This window comes from Brienomyrus brachyistius, chromosome 17, assembly GCF_023856365.1.
Source record: "Brienomyrus brachyistius isolate T26 chromosome 17, BBRACH_0.4, whole genome shotgun sequence".
NCBI classification, from domain to species: domain Eukaryota; kingdom Metazoa; phylum Chordata; class Actinopteri; order Osteoglossiformes; family Mormyridae; genus Brienomyrus; species Brienomyrus brachyistius.
The window spans coordinates 5,874,435-5,896,441 of record NC_064549.1 but is presented as its reverse complement, the minus strand read 5'-3'; the positions used below and the strand labels follow the sequence as shown (position 1 = coordinate 5,896,441).

Sequence of the window (22,007 nt, the reverse complement as noted above, 5' to 3'; positions counted from 1 at the left end):
AGGGGTTGGGGGCGGGGCTACTGGATCTGTCTGTGGTGGGAGGGGTTGGGGGCGGGGCTACTGGTGGCTTAGTCCCACCCTGCTGCCCGTGGTACATGAACAGACACTGACTTCAGCTTCATTGCCAGTTAGGGCTGTAGGAGCTTTGTGTCAGGAGCATTAGGGTATCTCAGTGCTGACATAATAATAATGTAACACTGCCTGGCGCACATTATAGTGATATAATGTTCCATTTACAGGCCGTATTCCAGTGGGTGTGTACAGGAGGCTGAGGCAGTACCCTGTCTGTCAGGACGTGCTGACGCCTGGCTGCGTCTGACTACCTCTCATCGCGCCCGGAGGCTGATTGCGTTCCGGTCTCTGACCCAGAAGCAGCGGCCCTTCGTGGTCACGCCTCCCCCGGCATCTCCCTGCTCCTCTCATCGCTGTTTTCCAAACCCGCTGTTTTATACTCGTCTCACTTGCTGAGGGGAACGTTTTAATGACGGGTCTGGCCAGGCAGGATGTATTTACAGAGCTCGAGCTTCGGGGGGGGGGGGGGGGGGGGGGGGGGGGGGGTCCCACTTTGGATAGAGAGCGAGTCACGGTAGACCATCGTTAACGCTGACCCCCCAACTGGGCGGAGGCTGGGACGGATGGGAGAGCGTCCTGCCGTTTTAACTAGTTCATTAGAGTCAGTTCATTTGATTAACAACTTACCTGCTGGCTTCACCAACGTCCTGGTGGATATTTACCATAGTGATTGGCATTTGACACCTACTTCAGTCTAATGGTAGAACACAGAAGCTTCCAGCTTAAGCTATACACTGACATGACGCCACATACAGGGCCTGCTGGACAACTGTTAGGCGGTGATTGTTTGTTAGAGGTGGAGGTGAGCTGGCCAGGGGGGGTAAGAATGTCCCCTACGACGGGGTATCATCCAGCACCTGGACCCCTTCCCAGGCAGCGGTGGCCGCCTCCCCTGTAGCTCATGATGTGTGTGGTGCAGCCGTGGCATTGGGGGCCCTGCTGGGGCCCTCTGGCTGTGGGAGGAAGTGAGTTAATTATTGGACTGACACCCCCCTTCACTAAATTACCACAGGGAGAGCAGAGAACAGGGGAGTTCTGGGGGCTCATAACACCCACAAATGTTGGCAGATGTTCTAGCTTTGGGGGGTGGTGAAAGAGAAGGGGGGTCAAATGAAACAAATGAAATGCCATTTATCCTGAAGGGGGCGCCACTGAGTCACGACAGCATTTGGCAGAGATCTGCTCACTGGTTGATGGCTCTGTGTCGCTATGCTTTGTTTACAAAATATTGCCAATATGGACGGGAAAGTCTTTTGGCATTAACGCGAAATGGAAACCTGGTCTGAATTACACGACCGCTAATGCTGGAATCTGCGAAGACCCCTTAACCTTACCCCGGATAAGCAGGCTGAAGACGGACGGGTGGTAGGGATGATGTGAAGATTCAGATCATTTTCCTTGCAGAGGGAGGTGCGTTTACGGGTCGGCCCTGCTGTCATGTTATCAGACCCATGCAGTAGTCTCCATGACATATGATGTTTTGCAAGAAACGGTTCGTAAATCATTCTTGGGGTGAGGAACTGTCAGTAAAATCAGCCACGCAATGCTTGAAATGAGCCGGTATAACAGCCTATGTGCTACTCAGGAGGGGAAAATGGTCTAATGTGTCTATCCTGTACCCTTTAGCTTAATGAGCTGGAATGAAACAGGACATCCTACAGCAGTGGGCAGGCAGAGTGCAGCACGGGCACCGCATACAGTGCGTTCCGCGTGTGTTTACAGAGAATCCACACCGCTGGGCTGCGAGGGAGAGACAGCGAAAGGAGGTCATTATAAGTACGGCCTTCCCAGTGCCCGCCCCTGCCCTCGCCCGTGGCCCTGCCAGTTGGCCTTGAATGTTGACAGAACATCAGAGACTTCTATTTAACTTTTTTCACACTTTCCTGGCCTATTATTATTTGTGAGGAGCATAATCGCTATAAAATAAATCGCGTGTGACGTACAAAAGATGTCCTAGTACAGGGTGCCGAGCTGGTACTGGAATCATTTTTCCCAGAATGCTCTGCTGCCTTTTTCTCCAAGAGTGCTTTTAAGTATTCAATGTGTGTGTGTCACATGACAGCTCCATGTTCCCTGTTCTCGCGTTCCCCTCGTCTCGGATTCTTGCTCCGACTGGAAGAGCGAGTTTGAAGTCGCGGGCCTGCTTTGGGACTTGCATCCCACGTGCCCCCTCCAAAGGAAACGTTACCATGGTGACGTGACGCTGAGGGAGTGACATGATAAAGCATGTTGCTTGAACGAAAGGCCAGTGCTAAGCCACCATGACCGTCTCCGATTGCTTCCCGTCGGAGAAGCCTGTCACGAGGCTCCAGCGAGCGGGTGACACGTCCTCTGTGCCATGTTACCGTGGTGACACTGCATACCCTGCGCACATTCCAGCTGTAGATGAAACTCGAGATGTGGGCCTTTTGAGAGTCACTGACCTGCTGAAACGGTGAAGGGCATTATGGGAAGGGCCATAGGAGCAGGCCCTTTGTCTCCTGCAGCAGGTGACAGTGCTGTCATTATTTATTTAAAATGTTTATCCCCTGTTTAATCTGATCTGGGCTGCCAGATGTTCACTCAGATTTAATTCTGCCTCTATGTGGGTCATGTGTGCACACGCTAAGCTGACACGAGCCCATTGGTCAATGAGGGTTTATATCTGCACTTTGAGTTTCCTGCTTTAATTTCCCACAGGCCAGCTGCATTGTATCTGACACAGTGCACAATATCTCAGGATGCCACACAGCAGCGAGAAGGCCACTCAGATCCTGGTCTTAGCGAGATCCTCTCGTCTTTCTAACAGAGCCCTGCAAAGATCCCACTCTCCATGGTTCCTTTCTGACAGAACCCTGCTCAGATCCTGCTGTTCATGGTTCATTTCTAACAGAACCCTGGTCAGGACCCAGTTATTTGGCCTGGGATGAAATTAGCCAGCAGACTTTGCACACGTTTTTTTCTGTCTGAATAAAGCGAGCAAAGCGTGATGTCATCAGCAAAGTGGCGTGCCGGCATATGGTTAGGAGACCCCACCCCCCCATGTATGCACGCACACACACACACACATACACACACACACACACACACACACCAGATCTCTGCCTTACGATACATCCTCAGGGCATTTCACTAGTTCAGCAGATTCTGACATTGCAGCTCCCCAGTGCTGCAGCTCTACATCGCTGAGGTGGGGGTCTGGAACTGAGACTGCAATAAAAAAAAAAAACTGCAGTAAGCGACAGTGTGCTGCGCAGCCCAGGGTGGGGGAGTCTGGGATACAGGGGACCTGCTGACGGTACCTCAGAGTGTGAGGAACCGATTTCAGGAACCGGAGTGAGACCTTAACAAAAAGCCTGCACATCTTCTGCTTGCCGTACCACCAGTGTTTCCTGCACAGGCAGGAAACAACCATTTCTGTAATATTTTGTTCCCATTTCCTAATTAAGTCGATTAAATTATTCTACACAAAGCATCCGCATCGCATGAATAAACCAAACATTTCGGTCGCAATGTTCCTCCAGGACATTTTCTACTGATTTGGTTCCGTGACGCGGAGCACCGATGCCTCTGCGGCGATTCGATTCGCTCCACGGTGCATTGTGCACCCTCGCAGTGTTTGGCACGGTGCATGTCGCACTTCCCGCCCCCATGGGGGGAAACAGAGGAGCGACACACAGGGCTGCCTGAAGAGGAAGGGCACGGGGGCGGTGGGGGGTCATGTGTGCCCTGATGAGGGTAGGAACTCTTGCATCTGGCCAACACCTGCCTCAGTTTGCACCCTCTCACTTCTGTTACTATTTTTAATTCTTTCTGAGCAGACATTAATTCAGGCCAAGCTTTTTCTGACTCAGGCAGCCGGAAATGTCGACTGATGCAGTTTAAAGGTTATTTTAAAGTTCAAAGTTCAGGGATATTGCCCAGAACAAGTGGAGCTTGAGCCTTTGGTGATATTTGGCAGTGTTTCTCAACCTGGTCCTGGGGACCCCCATACAATCCACATTTTGCTCCCTCCCAGCTCCCAGCTACATTGCTTGTCTTCTGTCTATAATCCAGTGTTTCCCAATCTGGTACTTGGGGATCCCCAGACAATCCATGTTTTTACCAGGAGCTGAGAGGGAGCAAAAATGTTGACTTTCTGGAAGGGAGCAAAAATGTTGACTGTCTGGCAGGGAGCTGGGAGGAAGCAGAAATCTGGGGTCTCAGAGGACCGAGTTGAGAAACACTGATCTTTGGTGTCACAGGTGCAGTTCCTTAACTACTCCATTCCTCTTGGTGCTGTTGTAACACTTGCGGTCAGTCAACTCCCGACTGTGATACTTCTGCTGCACGGATGAATGGGTGAGGTTAGCAGTGCTCGATGGTGCCGTGACAGCGGCGAGGTAATGACCACAGAGTTCTCATCTGCCATCTGCCTCTGCCATCCCCGCGGGATTCTTCCGATGTCCGCACCTTCTTTCCTCTTTGTTCCTTGTCAAAGGGCAACAAGCCGAAACACCTTTAAGAACCACACCTTCCGGAAGTTTCTGAAGGCTCTGATTCACTTGCACTTTGCTCAGGGAAAGTTATCAGGCCGGCATTGAGGTTGTAACGCGGCCCAACCTTGGAAATCAGCCTTGTCTCCATGGAGCTTCCAGATCTCTTAATTCAGCTTTTTCTGGTGCCATTCCAGAAGTTGTTTTTTTTTTTCGTTTTGACTGGAAGCAGCTATCATTTATGTCATTGTCAAGGATAATCTGTTACCCTAAAACTGTTTTTTTCAATATAGATTATCCTTAATGTAGAAATGAAAGGTCATGTTGTTCTGCTGTATAAGATAATCAATTATGGGTATAGCTCTGCTATATCCGATTGTCTCTGGGAGCACAGACGTAGTTCAACTGTCAGTGTCCGACTACTAGGCCTGAGAGGTCGAACATCGTTATTCAAGTTCGAATCTTAAAAATACGTACGTAAAATGACAGCAAAAATCTATGTTTTATGCTGCGGGGTCCTGGGGGTGCCACGCTGTAAACGAGATTAAACCGGAATTGCTGTGTCGCCATTGCTCACGCTGGACGCTCGCCTGAAACCCAAGAGGCAGGTCCCAGTTAGGGGCAGGAAGGATGGGGTGCAGCGTCTCAACCCCGAAGAAAAAGGCAAAATCTGCTCGCGTCGGCATGCAGATTCTTGGTCAGATTTGGGCTGCAGATTGGCCTCCTCAAGCTGGACAGGAGCTGATGCCCTACATAATAAACTTGTAATCTCAGGAGAGATGGATCGTGGCTCCGCCCCCCTGGGACCGCCCACCGGGGGCTGGCTTTGGCACTTGACCAATCGGGATGAGGGGACAGCCACACCCATCAGAGAGATGTTAGGCCCACCCTCAGTACTGAAAGTAATGCTTTATTGATTAAACTTTAATTTGACTAGTGATTTGATGATTGTACAGTGACAGCCAAATTTAGGGACATTTCTGCTTTTAATGCATTTGCTTTGTTTTAGCCATGTTATTCACCTTATAATAAAAGGCCTCAAGGTGATGAAGCAATAGATTTCAGATATTTTAATGACCAAGAGTACTGCTCAACATCTTAAAATTTTCTCAAATTTCAGACAAAATGACCCCCTTTACCTTTGATGACCCCATGGCAGGCTCTTGTCATTCTTTCAACCAGTTTCCAGATGTAGCCACCCGGTGCCTGTACTACGAAGTGGGGTTACTGACTTATCGGGGTAACTTGTCGGATTTAAGGTAGTCTGGGCAAAATGTAAGTGAACGAAGTTCATTTAAACTGTGGTACCTTAAATCCGAGGAGTTACCCCAGTTATCCAGTAACCCCGCTTCGTAGTACAGCCCACTGGAATGCTTCTCCAACAGTCCCGAAGGAGTTCTGGGCACAAGTTGACTACCTTTCCCTTAATGTTCAGCCCAGCTCATCCCAAACCAGCCCTATAGGGTTTAGGTCGGGGGGGGGGGGATTGTGGGGGCCAGGTCATCTATCACAGCCCTCTATCTCTCAGGATAATACTACATAACCTTGAGCTGAGCTTAGGGTCATTTTATCCTTTTAGAAACACATTATTTTCAGTAGGTGTCTCCAGACTTTTGACTTGTACTGCAGCAGCATGACGTCCATCTATTTCTACGGAAAGCGCTACATGTTGTCAAAATATACCAGAATGCCGAGCGTGCATTTGGCTCACTTTACGGTAGTATTACATTATTCAGGCTTCCTGTCTGTAGTGAAATGTACTGTTCTTTGGGAAGACTGTCTAACTGCATCATATTAGAACTAATTTATTTAGGTAGAAGAAACCCAACAGGCTAATGAGTACATTTCGTAAGATGTTCCTTTGCTTAACAGAACGCTTACACGTCAGGCATTTAACTTTTTGTGTTTGTAATGAAATATATGCAGGAAATACATACATTCTTATACTCAATGGTGATCAAGCATCATAGTGACACACACGATGACCTTAATGTGCACAATCTCTGTTATCCAGCATGGTAGATCTAAACAATATCTTTTCATTCTGTCTGCCGTGAGATGTTATTTTATCAGTGCTGCTCCAGTTCGACAGACCATAATATTTCTGAAGGGGCAGACTGTGGCGTGCCCCATCTCTGGGAGAGCTGTCAGCTGACTCTGAGCCCCAGGTGTGATTCTCGTTGGGCTAAAACGGTGACATCACTTCCTGACCTGGCGACGTGCTGCTGAAGGTGTGTGCTGAATCGCAGAAGTTCTATATGGCCCCCAACTCTGCCCCCCACAGTTTATTACCTCTGGAAACACGTTTAACTGCTGACCACGGAGCAGTGATCAGACAGTAACCGTTTTCAGAGGCCGGAGTGAAAAAGGACAGCGGGAATGAGCAGAGCAGTAGGCTGGCAGACAGGGGGCGCTGCACACCTCGGTACCCCTCTCACATGGACAGTGTGCAGGGTCACCTAACCCTGCCAAATACATTAGCATTCAGAACGTGTGTCAATACAGGCCCACAGTTCATTAGAGTCACAAATTCGTCTCTGATGTAAACACTTCCAAAGCAGCCGATCTGATGCATTATGGCGTAAAACAGGCCTGCGCCACGTTCATGCTGAGCTGGAGTATAAGACTTCAGCAAACTGACAGCTTGAGGTTACCATCAATGTTCTTAGATGGGGGCAGCATATGCTCAGCGGTCTCAGCCTCTGTGCCTGTGATCGGAAAATCGCCGGTTTGAGGCCAGCCTCAGCTTCTACAAGGCCCTTAACTTCTTGGGATTTGTACCCATGACCTTAACAGTGCTGGCAAAACACTCCGAGCCACAGGAACTGCACCCACCTACACCCTCTCATACCATCCAGCAGGAGATGGGTGAGCAGGGACACCATCGAGGCTCATCTCACTGTACCCCTCTTTGGCTGGTGATGAATAATGACTAGGCTTGAGGAGGCAGGTGCGTGGATGAGGATCGGCGTCTGTGTGACACGCTGGGTGGGGCTGTCACTCATCAGCAGGGATACTGCCCTCCCCCAACACCTGCAGTCGACAGGAAACAGCATGTCGACGTCGATCCTCCTGAAAATGTTGCTATGGTGAGCGGCAGATTCTGATGGAGGTTCTGTGATCTCACCCGAAAGGGCCGACGGTAACACCGGGGGCGGTGGGGACAGCCTGTCTGGGCTTGTGGGACTCTCCTCTGGATATAAACATCCTAGGGGGGGCAGGAAGGCAGGGGAGGGGATTGGAGGGGGGGGGAACCTTTCAGAGGAGGCGCCAGCTCCTCGTGGGTTCGAGGTAACGTCGGAACTGCCACACCCATACATGATTCACACAGAATCTAGGATTTTGGGACTGGTTCCCACATCCCACTGGTATCAGTCATGAACATTTGATACTCATCCATGTTATTTTAACTTAGCCACTTCTGATCAGACCGGTCAGGTCACCAGATTGTCTTGGAGCAGGTCTGTGTGAACGCAGGGAAAACGCAGGTGGCCCCTGATCATTACATGTTGGCTCTATCGTTAAAGTTCTAGAACGTTCCATGCCTTAGGGTTCTATGCAGAGGGCTGGACTTAGGGTTGTTACTGTTGTATCTGTGTGTCTTCACAGGCTTTTCCATTTCTTATTAGCATGACCTAAGGGTGGCGTTTGCGCCGTATTGAACCATGTTCCTAAAACATGGAGAAGAGAGTCCATCTGCCACGAAGGGATCGCGAACGTGCATCCAGGCTTTATTTCTGAGATAATCTCTTCGTCAGCTCGTTAGCTTTGCTGTCATCGGAGGACCTGGTGCTCAGCAGAGTGAAGGCACCTTTCTTATCTTGAATCACACAGCTGTGACAGCGTACTGGCAGCATACTGATCATAGATATTTCACACTTTTATTCTTAAAAGCTGTCCAAGGTAACATTTTTTATACACAACTTTCCCCGGGTTTCAAAATCAGATCAGAACTAAGTTTTTTATACACTGTTACTGTAAATATTTGTAATAAATTGATTGAAGAGGCAGGGGTGGGGAGAACCAGCCCACTATCCTTATGGAAGCCACCCAAATACAAGCTTCTTATGCCGGCTTGGGTTGTGGGGTTTATGCAGGTTCATATATACACAAATCCAGGAAAATCTGGCCCCAGAAGAAGACTGACAGTTTGAATTTCTAACCGAAGAAATTGAGTTGCTGCAATTTGATAAAAGGCTACAGAATAGCCCCCTGATTAAGACACAGGAGCTGCCTGCAGTGTATGGGGGGGATTAGGTATTGGAGGTTCCTTTATGGAGGGTGCTGGTGTTGTATTCCCCCAGTACATTTCCAGTACATCCCCAGTATACCCCCAGAACACCTTCAGTACATGCCCAGGATACCCCCAGTACATCCCCAGTATACCCCCAGAACATCCTCAGTACATGCCCAGGACACCCCCAGTACATTTCCAGTACATACAAAGTACACCTCCAGGATACCCCCAGTACATCCCCAGTTCACCCCAGAACACCCCAGGCGACAGACGACAGACGTGTTCTGAGTAATACTGTACATTTCGAACACCTGAAGAAAAACACATTTCTCAATGGCCAGTAATAGAATGAGCTTGAGCTTTAATTTAAACGGGGAATTTTCATCACCCAGGATATTAACAATAAAGCCTCCCTGAAGTTCTTTTCTAATTGCTGCTCAGCTGAGCTGCGGCTCCTTGTCAGTTTGATCTGTCGTAACAGTCAAACGGCGGCTCAGAAAGTCTCGTCCTGGTCGTTCCCTCTGCATACACAGTCTCCGTTTTTAAGCTCGTTAAAAACTTTGGCGTGTTCTGTACCATGTTACAAGTGAGCTGACGCACACGTACCTCTGATTCAGACTCATCTCTGAGTCCTGACGCGAGACGTCTGCTTATGGGCGTGGCTTCCACCAACGTGAAGGGTCAGTGTGCACAAGGGCGTGGCAGGCCTGAACCAACACCCAGAAGTATAGAGCTGTCCATTTTTTAAATCCCGAGTGCATAAGCTGAAGGTAAAATTTGACAAATTTGCTTAACGTTCAGAGAGTTAGCGGAACTGAAACCTGCCCCCACCCCCCCCCCACTCGGTCCATCGGGTGACCCCCCCCCCCAACCTTGGAATCAGGAGGTGTTTGGCGCCCCCTGCTGCTTTCAGTCCGCATACGCCGACCTGGTGTTAATGTGTGATTCCCCATCTTCCAGCTGCCCCACCCCTGCACCCCCTTACCGTCAGCCACCCCCAGCTCCAGCGATGACCTCGCTCTGAAGTTTGGCTACAGAATGTCCTCATAGTGAGGGTAATTACAGTGTGGGCCGGTAGACATTAATGCCAGGCCAGACATGGTGCAATGCCGCCGTTGTGACATGGTGTGAACTGTGATAGCCCATCTGAGGCAGGCAGGCAGGCAGGCAGGTAGGCAGGCAGGCAGGCAGTCAGGCAGGCAGGTAGGCAGGCAGGCAGGTAGGCAGGCAGGCAGGCCAGGCAGGCAGTCAGGCAGGCAGGCAGGCAGGTAGGCAGGCAGGCAGGCAGGCAGGCAGGCAGGCCAGGCAGGCAGTCAGGCAGGCAGGCAGGCAGGCAGTCAGGCAGGCAGGCAGGCAGGTAGGTATTCCTGACTGTCAGCTGTGATGTCACATGACCTGCCCGACAGACGCTGTGTGTTCAGGTGCAGGTCGGTTATGATCTGCACATCTGTACAGTTACACTCACAGCCAGATGGAGGGCTGGATTCACAGTCTCTAAGAGGCCATTCTCAGGTCTCCCCACGGCGGCCAGCTGTGTTTATAGCTGCCTCCCCTCCTCCCGGATAGATGCCCCATGATGTACGTGTGATGGCCGTCCTGAAGGCCGTGCCCTGGTGCTTTGGTTTCCAGCTCCACCACGCCCCATTAGCGGGGCCGCTATCAGCAGAGAGTCACCTTCTCCGAGACCATTACATGGGGGGGGGGCCGTGAAGGAGAGTCACAGCAGCGCTCATTTAATCTCTTCAGTGGTGCCCCGTGCAGAAACCTGCCTGCAGATATTTGCTTTAATACCTCTGTTTCTTGCAAGGTTTTCCTCCATACACTTCATCTAAAACAGCTCTTGAAGACAAAGGCTGCCTGTTCTTGCCCTCTCCCCCCTCCCCGAGCTGCCAATGTTCTCTGTTTCTTCTTCCAGCGGTTTTGCGGTCTCCAGATCGGCTCCGCCTCGGTCACATGCCTTTCGTTGGCTCAGAGGGACCACAGTGCCTCTTCGAGTTGGGGGGGGGGCATAGGGCTGAGGAACGAGCAGAGGTGTCTCAGGAGAAGGTTTCCATTAAACATGTGGAAAAGGAATCTGAGGTGCTGCAGCCGGGAATGACTCAAGCGTGTGAGTCAGCGTAGCCAGTCGTGAGTCAGCAGATGGTTCACGTGCTCCCCCCTAGAAGCCCCCCAGACCCCAAGCCTTCAGCTCTGCCAGAGATTGGGACCCTTGTGTTCCCGGAAAGACCCACGTTTCTGTTCAGTATGTACATGTAGACTGTGTATATAGGCATCTCTAAAATTACTAGGAGCGGGTGCAGGGCGAGTGAATGATACTCTGGATTCTGGTTGAGTTTCTGTCCGCTGGCAAGCTTGTAAGGAGACTCCTGAAAGTGGCCGGTGATCCTTGGCGGAGATCAGGAGATGGTCTTAATTATGGAAGCCTGCGGATTGTCGACAATGGACTTTCATGGCGGATATGTGAAAAACCTAGACAGGATGGAGACCAGGTGTGGAAGTACAGCGATGTGTGACAGAGAGCCCTGCATGTCGCATGATGGGTCTGTGCCCTTCCGCCTTTGGGCATGCTAGCATGTCACGATCACAGGTGAGTAATTTTGCTTCAACCAGCCAGTTGAGTACTCTGTGATTGTGACTTTTTATACTCAATTGGTTGGTTGGAACATAATTGTGGTCTGGATTTTTACTTTCCGAACCTGAACTAGCCACCTCCGGTCATGTTAGCGGTGGCTTCTTGCTAGCCTCGTATGCCTGTGCGTCACCGCTGGGAAATGGACACTGTGTTCCTTCTCTCATGTGCTAATGGTCTTGATTACACAAACACCTGGCTGCATGCGATGCTGCTCGTGAAGAGCTGAATCAGAGGGGACAGCAGAGCACACTCTCTGTGCCAAGCCACAGCACTGCCACTGCGGATGGTGATCATGATGATGAGTGTGATTCTCGGAATGGGCTGCGTTCTGCATCTATGCAGCAAGGGATTATGGGAATGAGACATTCTACATTAAGTACTGCCGGTCAGTTTGTCTGACACATCAGATCACAGTTTATGCCACTGAATCTCTGTAATTTCACAGCTTGGATCTCATTTCGCACTTCCTTAATTTGCAGTCTAGGCAGAGGCGCATGGTCAAGTGGACCCTGGGCTGTCTGAGTTTTTAACAAGTTAAACTTGTTAATGGGAGGAGCGTTCGTTAGCTGTCGTCAACCAATCAATAGCTGAAAACATTACGATTGACTGACTCCCTGGCAAATCACAAGCTGGAAAATCTTTTCAGTTGAAACTATTCTTGGTTTCACTCTGAGTTTCTGCAAGTTACGGTCTGTCTTTTTGAGTTTTTTCCCACTTTGTGAGTCATCTTATTCTGGCCATGTGTAGCACTAAAATATCAGACTGTAGTAGCTATTTTGTGACTTTCCACCAATCCACACACCTGTCAGCCCCAAGGCCGCTGGCTATGTGGCAAACATGCTGCCTCACCAGCAAGTTCCCAGGGACGTGCAATATCCCTTCCTCTGCTGTGTCACAAAGGCAGTGCTCTTCTTAATTAGCACACTCACGTTGCGGTCGCTGGCCTTTCTGTCAAGCCGATTATTACTGATCGCCCTTTCATATTTACACGCCGAATGCCGCAAAACGTCCTGCTTGTTGACATGCCCTCCTTGCCATTGTTGCAAATGTCTGGGGCTCTTTGATCTAACGCTGAGCGATGTCAATCGGGCACTGCAAGGCAGGTAATGACAGGACCGGATTACTGTGCGGAAAAAGGGATTTGGCTGGGTAGAGACCCATGTGATTTGGGAGGGGCTTTTCTGCCGCGTTGGCACACGCTGTTCACCCACATCGCACTCTCCTGGATAACAGAGCCGCCTCAGCCTATGAATCTCTTAGTAATTACTGACTCAGGAAAAAAAAGTTTTGTCATAATTTGCTATGACAGAACCAACCAGAAAAGGCTAAAGCTGTGATGACAGGAAGCTAAAGAGAGTCACCTCACGCTGTTCCTTTCAGGCAGAAACCCCCTTCCCCCATGAAACAGAAATGGCTTCATGATGTGTGCTTTTTCCTGAAGAGTTCAGCAAAGCCCCTTCCTGCTGGCGGGCCTGCCCCCGTTTTCAGCCGTCGTTTCATGATCACACAGAGCCAATCGATCAAACGTCTCACCCAGAAAGGGGCAAGAGGACCAGGAAGACGTGACCTGCTGTGAAGCAGAACACCAGAACCTCTAGAAAATGATCTTGGAGAGGATATTTGAGATGTCTCCACAGGCTGCTGAGGCCTGCCTGTAAATATCTGCTGGGGAGATGGAATATGCCAGGTTTTGTACAAGTCTGCTTGTAGCAGTGGAGACTAGGAGTGACACGTGGTACCGCCTGCCTTAGTTGCCGATGTTCACCTGATGGAGGGACATCAATATGAGCCTCTGTCTACCACTGATGGGCCGCTTTCTCCATGATACGGCAGGCCTTCGTAAGACCCCACCCCCCCCCAAGGCCTGTCGATCCCACCCTCTCACAGCACTCTTTATATTGCAAACACGCTCAGGCTGCAGTAAATTAACAAACTGGGCCGTTTGCTATTGGGCCAGATCCGGCGGGTGGGGGGGGCGCAGTGGGATAGAATGGGCTCTCTGTTTGCGTGTATCAGCAGTGCTGTCCCAATGGGTGGCTGGGGGGGGGGGTTGATTGACCCGTGCGTGCACCGCATGCGGCAGTGAGCAGGGCCAGCTAGCCACAGCCGTGGGAAGAGCAGAGGCATTGGGGCTGCCATCACCACGTGCGACCACCATATCACGACCACGGTTTTACCGACCAACCATATCAATCCGTCACCTGTTGTTCAAAGACCATTTTACCTCTTTATACAGTGTTGATTCTAGGATTCTTCCAGCATTGGAAAGGCTGTAATTCATACAGAGAAGCCAGCTTTAACATTAGCCAATAATATTCTTCTGTCTGTGAGTGACAGGGGAGAGGACACTGCAGGGGCCAATCAGCTTTCAGTTGGGGCCAGTGCCCCTGTGGCCCCGCCCCTGTACACACCTCTGTTTTTAAACCAACATGTCATTCTGTGTAAAAGCCCAGCAGGGCCAGAGTTTGCTGTGATGGAATCAGAGCGATTAAAAAGCTTGGTTTCAGTCCTCGGATGCCGTGAGGAAGTGCGAGACTAATTAGAGAGACACGGCATTCAGCGAACCGTTTACCTGCCGCAAGCTGTAGTTCAGGCTCCAGGGTGTCGGTCGCTCTGTAGATGTGCTTGTTGGCGGTTTGTGGCATCCTCAGATGGCTGGATGAGGCCACGGGGAGCATTGCGAGCATTTTGAGATGACAGGGAAGCTAAATGTAGGGTCCTCTGGTGTCAGGACTGTCTGACTGTCTGTGTGGCCTTTCTGCTAGATAGCAGATCCTGAACTTGTTTCATTTTGCAACGAAAGCCTTTTAAAATTAGGTTTAAGTGGGAAAATTGGACCCTCTGCTACTTAGAGGTGTCACTTCTGCTCTGTGCCATAATCAACCTGATCCAAGCCGCAAAGACGGTTAATTTATTCATTAATTTGCATTAATTCACATTTAGTACGAAGGAAATTCCCTTCACTGAGAACCATCCATCGACTGAATGCTATCAGCAGAGAGACTTCTTCACAGTAAAGGATTATCGCCCCTCAGTAAAAGCTGAAACAAGGAACAACGTGAGTAACTTAAAAGCATTTATCAGCCGCGTGCTGTGATTGATTTAAATGAATATATTTAATGTGGGTCCCTGTTTGGGGCTGATTTGCGGAGTGACTGTCTCCTGTCGCACATAAAAGCCAGCAGCACTGACAGGCTTCTGCACGGCCTCTGTGCAGCGGTGGCATCGCGTGGGCGTGTTGTTGGCGTCTGGGCAGACTGACCCTGGCAGAATTTCTCCGGATATCTGAAGCATCTGCAGTGCCGCGGGTTTCACCAGACACCACACGCTGACTGACGCAGTGGCAGTAGAGGCACGGGGCCATTTAAGCCCCTCCCATTCCCATCCCTTCCCTCTGGCTCAGTGAAGGTGACAAGCATTCTGTCCATGTGACCCAGTGGCTCTGGACAGTACGCGCCCGAAGCAGTTCCTCTCCTGCTCTCATTACAAAGCAGAGGATATATCAACATTGGAGGTGCCACGGGCCTGACAGCCGTGTTCCTGTTTGTCCATCAGCAAGCTGAGGAGGCCTGCAGTCGACTGAGTACTCAGACTACAGTCCAAACATGCACAAGCTACTCAGTCTGCAGCCTGAACACTCACTGGATACACAGCCCACAGTCTAAAAACCCACTGAGTACTTACACCGCAGTCCAACACACAGTGAGTACCACAGTATGAACATGCAGAGTGCAAAAAGATGGCAGTTCAAAAACATTTCAAGTACTCAGCTTGCAGTCTGAACACCTACTGAGTACTTTGACTACATTCAGCAAAGGCTCCTGAATACTTGGCCTGCAGTCTGAATACTCAATGAGTACTCAGACTGTAGTCTCAACACCCACTGAGTATTCATCCTACAGCCCATTAAGTACTCCGACCACAGTTCAAACACATACTGAGTACTCATCCCACAGTCCTCAAACATGAGCACACCGCCAAGCCCCTGTGTGTTTGGAGTTAAGTTCCAGCTTGTTCATCCATTTTTATGAGTAATCGGAGTGTTTGCTGTGCTGCTGTTCCCAGTTCTGTCTATTTTTAGACTGTTTTCGGGCTCGTATCAGAGCCTTCCTGGTTCCTGGGGAAACAAACGCCCCCGTCATCAGAAGAAGCCCTTGTATCCTCTTACTGGCAGTGACTGTGCTCCCATGTCCTTCGGAGAGCAGGTGAAGTTGAGCTGTGGTCGGCCAACCCCCCTAAGCATCCTCTAGGACACTTTGGCGTGACATCTCCCTGGAAAAGCTCCGCCATTGTTCTTTACTTACTTCGTGATGTGTACACTGCCAGCAGATTAGCATTTAAAGTAGCGCTTAAGGCTTTCAGAATTAATCCAGTTATTCTATAGCCCTATAAGCAGAAGGAGCTCGGGGTTTGATGTGAAAGACCTGTCAAGTCTTCTATGAGGGAAACGCAGCGGGTGTGTGTGTGTGGGGGGGGGGGGGGGGGGATCTGAAGAGGAGAGCAAGGCTGTCGGAAGCATCCGTTTGGCCTGAATGAGAGAGTATGAGCCAGATCGGGCCAGAGAGGTGTGAGGTTCACAAGGCTGACATCCACTCGGGGCTTGGAAGGCGAGAGCCAATTACGGCATGAGACTCCGCCAACAGACAAGGCAGCAGTGGGGTCACCGCGGTGGCAGTCTTAACGGATTAGATACCAGGCTGCAGTCCAGCCTGCAGGATGCAGTCAGGCTTACGGCGGTCACTTTGCACTCCTTGGACCAGCCGGTTTTTGTTCATTGACCAGGTGCTCCCCTCTCTGTCGCCCCCTTTAGGTGGTCGTGCTCAGACTGTCCAGATGGATTCCACCAAGTCGGGCTTCGTGGGTGCTCAGGTGGAGCTGCGCTGCCTCTTCGTCAACAGCAACCCACCTGTGAAGATCTCCCAGGTGACCTGGCAGAAGTTCCTCAATGGCACCAAGCAGAACGTGGCCATTGCCAATCCCACTATGGGCGTGTCCGTGCTGCCACCCTTTAAGGAGCGGGTGGCCTTTAAGCAGCCGGCAGTCCGCCACCGGACACCCTCGCTGGAGGACACCACGATCACCTTCTCGAACCTGCGCCTCTCAGACGAGGCAGCCTACATCTGCGAGTACACAACCTTCCCGGCTGGTAATCGAGAGAACATGGTCAACCTCACGGTTTTTGGTACGTTGTTATAGTTACATCCATTTCAATTTTGGGTGTGAATTATGGTGGGGGATGCCGTGGCTGGTGGGGGATGGCATGGTGGGTGGTAACCCCTCAGTAATTAAAACTAGCCAAAATAATCCCCTGGATCCCCCTAAGTGGATGGAGACCTCAACCCCCATCCCCCGGCCCCAATGTTGAACCATAAGTTACGCCCTTGAGTTCAATTCAATTAATTTTATTTTTATCTAGCACCTTTAACAACAGAGTCCTCCCAAGACACTGTTCTACAGTGTGTGGCAATCCATTACTACATCATTCATACAAAATATGAAATAGTGTGTTCATGGAGCACTTCACATTAGCTACCAGAAATCATATCAAAATGATATTAAAAAGGCTTGTGTCAGATCAGTCTTGTAGGTACACGATTTCGCTGTTGGCAGGATCCCTCAAACGCCAACACTTTCCTCACAGACAGCTGCATATTTTGCTCTGATATTTTTCTGGATGTAGGAAGGTTTTCTTAATTAAGAGCACGACAGCAGTATTCCTTCTGGGACTTCAGCCTGACGTCCGCCTCCATTTTCGTCTGTGAATAATTATGAATCCCTGAATTGTAAACGATTGTAACCTGTTCAAAAGACGTATGCTACAGTATGTCTCTGCACCAACAAATCATCTCGGGCCTTGTGTTTAGCCAGCTGAAAGAAAGTCAGTAAATCTGCTCCAGATTTTCTTTGGACCGGTCCTTGGAACAAAAGCTCCCCCCTCCTAGTGAAACCACTCCACTTTCGTTTAGAATTCGTTATGAGTGTGCACATGACAAAGAGACTGTTTTAGGGTGAGAGGTGGGCTCTCCTTTCGTTTCTAAGGATTATGTGTGATCCTGATGTACGATCAGCTGTCGTGTGCCTGTTTTGATTGGATTAATGAATCCCTACTGCTGTTTTCTCGAAACCTGGTTCGCTCTTTTCATTCGTTCGGCATCAAGAAGCAGGGTCAAACAGCCAGTGGGTTAGATGACCCCAAGCAGGCTATCTATTATGCTGTGCCCAGTATGTCTTTTTTCCTGCATACGCTTTCTTCATGCATAAGTATTTTTGTTGTGTACTTCAAATGTAGGTAATTGGTGACTGACTGCTCACAGAAGGGTTAGAATTGCATTTGGAACGTAGCCTGGTGTGTATTTGATGGTTTCTTAACGGCTTCGATTTTATTGCTTTTTTCCCCTCCCCTCCCTCATCACCCACAAAGATCTGACAGCTCTTCATCGTGTGCTCATATCTGCAAAAGGGAATAAAAAAAAATTAAAAAGATAAATTTAATTAAATTTGCAAGGTGGGCAGGAGAGAGCTCCGCAGTCCATTGCGCGCAGTCATTTCAGTAAATGGGAGGTAATAGTTCGGCTTTTCTCGTCCGGATCCGTGCCATCACGGGCCGGCTCTTGCACATACGGGGGCAGGCAGAATAACATAAACACTGTCTGGAAAAAGAACTTTAACAAGGAAGAATCAGAGTCACAGTCACAAACTTGTCTACAAGGGTGAGTCCTATTAGCTTGAATGCTAATTAAAGTACCGGTCAGAAGTCTGCACACACCTGCCTTTAACGCATTACTCTCTGCCTTTTTCTGCTGTTATTCATCGTATTATAAAAGGCCCCGAGGAAATGAAGTCATACATTTCCGATATTGCAATGGCCAAGAGAAGTGTTCAACATCTCGAAATTTTCTCAAATTTTACGGCCTTCAAAACAGCCCCCTTTTGCTTCGATGACAGCATTGCAGACTCTTGGCATTCTGTCAGCCAGCCTCCAGATGTAGCCCTCTGGAATGCTTCTCCAACAGTCCTGAAGGAGTTTCCGCATGGTCTGGGTACCCATTAGCTACCTTGCTCTTACTCTTCAATCCAACTCATCCCAAACCAGCTCAGGATGCCGGGGGGGGGGGGGGGGGGGGGAGGAGGAGGCTATGGGATTCAGGTGGGGGGCCAGGTCATCCTTCGCAACACTCCATTGAGGTATGCTTACGGTCATTATCTTGTTGCATTGCAGGTGGACCATATACAAAATTTTAATGTGTTATGGGGAAGATTATCAAATCATGACCAAGAACACAAATGGCATCAACAAAGGAACACTGGCTGACTAAGATACAAACGAGACAGTCACTAAACACCATAAGAATGTGTCCTCAAATCAGCAAACCAGTGACCCACACAAGAGCAACAAGCTGTGAGCTTCACAAGGCCGGAATTTACGGCAGGCCTGCCATTGGGACTCGTACCCAAGGCCACTGCAAAAAGCATCGCTTGGTGTCAGCATTCATGAAACCTGCACCTTAACTTTGCGAGGTCTGATTAGTCATTTTTAACCTTTCTGTTACATCAATGGGTTTGTCTGAAGATAAAGGATTCTTTCAACCCACACTGTGTTGGCCTGGGCAGTCATCTTGTGGGAGTCGTTAGATCCAATGACAAGCTCACCCTACGGAGCAAACACTGTTCCCACATGCTGTACGCATATTCTAAAATAATGCAACCATACACACTTCAAGAGTGACTTTCTATGACCTCCCCAAATCTAAATATCATTGACCTTTAACAGGACGTTCTTATTTCCACCTCCCTCATCCCTCAAAGAACTAGATGTTCTTCTCCTTTAAGAACGGTCAGATTGTTGGTTTGCATTCCTTCTATCTCTCTTCACTCTTTCTCCTTCCGTTTCCACAGCTCAGCCGGTGACCCGCCTCACCCTAACCGCGCCCATCATAGTGGCCCGTCCGCAGAAGCACAGGATGACAGTGGCCACCTGCGTGTCAGCCAATGGGAAGCCTCCAAGTGTGATCACCTGGGAGACGCGGCTGAAGGGAGAGGCCACCTTTCAGGAGACGCACAACGCCAATGGAACCGTCACGGTGCACAGCAGCTACACGGTGGTGCCCACAAGGGAGGCGCACAAGCAGAAGCTGACCTGCACGGTCACCTATCGCAAGGAGAAGATCACGGAGAGCGTGGTCCTCAACGTGCAGTGTAAGGCCCGCCACGATGCCCTCACAAAGCCCTCTTGGTGCATCTCTGTCTTTCTCTTGTGCATAGATATCTGGGTAGCATTTCTAAAGGCCTGTGTAACATCACAGGTCACACGGGGAAGGAGGAGATCCTCCCATCAGGCGAATCAGCGATTAACCCCATAGCTACACGGAGACACTCTGCGGCTGATTGTTCAGCCCCGTGAAGATCTGATCAGCCAGCATAGTTAACAGATGCGTGGTGGTGGGAGTATGTATGTTTTATGGGGGGTCTGATGTCATCTCCTCCCCCTTGCAGATGAGCCTGAGGTGTTCATTGAGGGCTTTGACGGGAACTGGTACCTGAACAGACAGAACGTGCAGCTGACGTGCATGGCAGATGCTAACCCCCCAGTCACCGTCTACCAGTGGAGGCTGTGAGTTCCAAAAGGGTTCGCCGATTCCTTCAATAACCAAACCTATCCACTTTGATACCCCTTCCGCGCACCCCCCCTCCACCCCCACTCATCCTCTGGGAGCTCATATGCAGCAGAGTATTTGGGGAAGCACAACAGATTCATTAGAAATTCCACTGTCATTAGTCCAGAGAAGATGATAACGGAGATACTGGGTAGGCAAGACAATGACTGAGACCATGTCGGTTCAGTGACAGCACCCCGTAGCCACTCTGAAGTGCGCTCCAAGCACAGTAATTTTAGCATTTCAGCTCGGGCTCTCCTGTGCTCGCTGGAATCTAAATATACAGTTATTAGAAATCAGTCTGCAAAATACCACCTCGGATTTTGACCTTTGCACTGTTAAATGTATTCCTCATTTCTCATCCCACCTTAAGTAGATGTTTCGGCAGGATAATGGAGCCTCTAGCCTCGTTTTTAAAGATGTTTTCAAAGCTTATCAAGGAGCACTTAGTGCCTTTGTAGCTCTATTTGCATGAGAAAGAGATTATGTCTTTCATGCATTACATTTTTGAGCGGGAGATGCGTCATTTTGCACTGAAAAGACACCACAGGCCAACTCACCATGGGGATGATGGGCACGCTGGTGACCACGTCAAGACACACAGGGCTGGTGCTATCTGGAGCTTTCTGGAACACCTGCATAGTCAATTAAGCAGTTTGTACTTGCTGCCTTTTCACGGTTTGCCAGGACTGCTGAGTCTCACGGCGTGGATTTCTCATTTTGGGGTCAGCATGGGAGGGTGGGGGGGCTTAGGGTGCAGTGACTGGGGCGGGTGATGGTGCAGTAGCGACAGTTATGAGGAGATCGCCCTCACAGTGCTGAAATCAGGACGCACAATCCATAGTGACGTTCCCCTGTGAAGGTGAACCCATGCTTCTCTCTGTATGTATGTTTGTACGGACGCACAGAGACAGAACCCCAACCCCACCGAAATGAAAGCCTCTGGCAGCTTATTCACTGCATCCGATTAGGCAGTAGCTGAGCGAATATAGTCCCAGTGTTTACTGGAGAGACCAGTGAACCTCCACTGCATGGGTACCCAGAGCGGCAGTGACTAGCAAGCGTGTCTGCTGCTGTAGCATCGTAAACACGCAGTAACAAATAAAGCTCGGAATTTTTGAACACCTTTCCCTTTGTTTGCCGTTAGCCGTAGTTCGTAAACCGGAGCCATCTGGCGAGAAATGTTCTTCTCTTGCTTAATTGGAGATTAGTTAATGTCTCTGTGTCGAGAGTGTAGCTACTGATGATTTTCACGTGCGTCCCCAGCTCGCTTTAATGTTTGCAGTGTATTTCCGTCTCATGTCTTGCCGTCTCTGTTAGCGAGCGGCACGTTCAGCAGCCGCTGCCTGTTCGCTGCACTGCAAACAGGCTCCAGAGCCGAGGAGAATGTTTGCCATGTTATTCAGCTGCAGGAATTAAGAACAGATTGCTAGGGGACTTAACCCATAACAGCTGTGGCGTAAAGCCTGCCAGAGCAAGGTCGAGCTCTCATTCCGATAAAAACAACAGTGTAAACGTGACCAACGCAAGGCCGGCCACGAGACACCGCTTCAGGAAATGATTCAAAAACGAGTCTGATGATTCCCAAGGAATTGTTCCACTCCTCTCGCTCATTCTATCTCCTCCATAAATTCTGGGGCTGGCAGGAGAGCCGGAATTTAGATGAGGGGAGCCTGGCCTACAGGTGAGGCATCTCCATGAGAGGAGCACAGGGTGGAATGCGTGAGCCCTTGACCCGTGAAGGAGGTCAGGATCAGACACCCAAAGATGGTCCCTACGCAATTTTATGCCGCTTCACGGCCAATTAGGCCGTGACGTCCTGGGGTTTCTGGGAGTCCGGCTGGTGGTTAAGGCTGGGGCGGGTGGCCGAGACCCATCAGGCTTCTCCATCTGGCTGGGCGGCGCAGTATGAAGCCTGATGGATGAAGCGTGACTAGGTGGAAGCGCGTGTTCCTGCG

General features: G+C 50.0%; 1 protein-coding gene across 1 annotated transcript in view; it reads left to right on the top strand.

Annotated features, from left to right (window-relative positions):
• The window catches only part of nectin1b (nectin cell adhesion molecule 1b), a 58,644-nt gene that overhangs the window by 21,135 nt on the left and 15,502 nt on the right, over nucleotides 1-22,007 (top strand). The window contains exons 2-4 of the mRNA XM_048981323.1: nucleotides 16,206-16,577; nucleotides 19,292-19,591; nucleotides 19,889-20,006. Of these exons, the coding sequence (XP_048837280.1) occupies nucleotides 16,206-16,577; nucleotides 19,292-19,591; nucleotides 19,889-20,006 (790 nt within the window). The remainder of the gene's footprint in view (nucleotides 1-16,205; nucleotides 16,578-19,291; nucleotides 19,592-19,888; nucleotides 20,007-22,007) is intronic.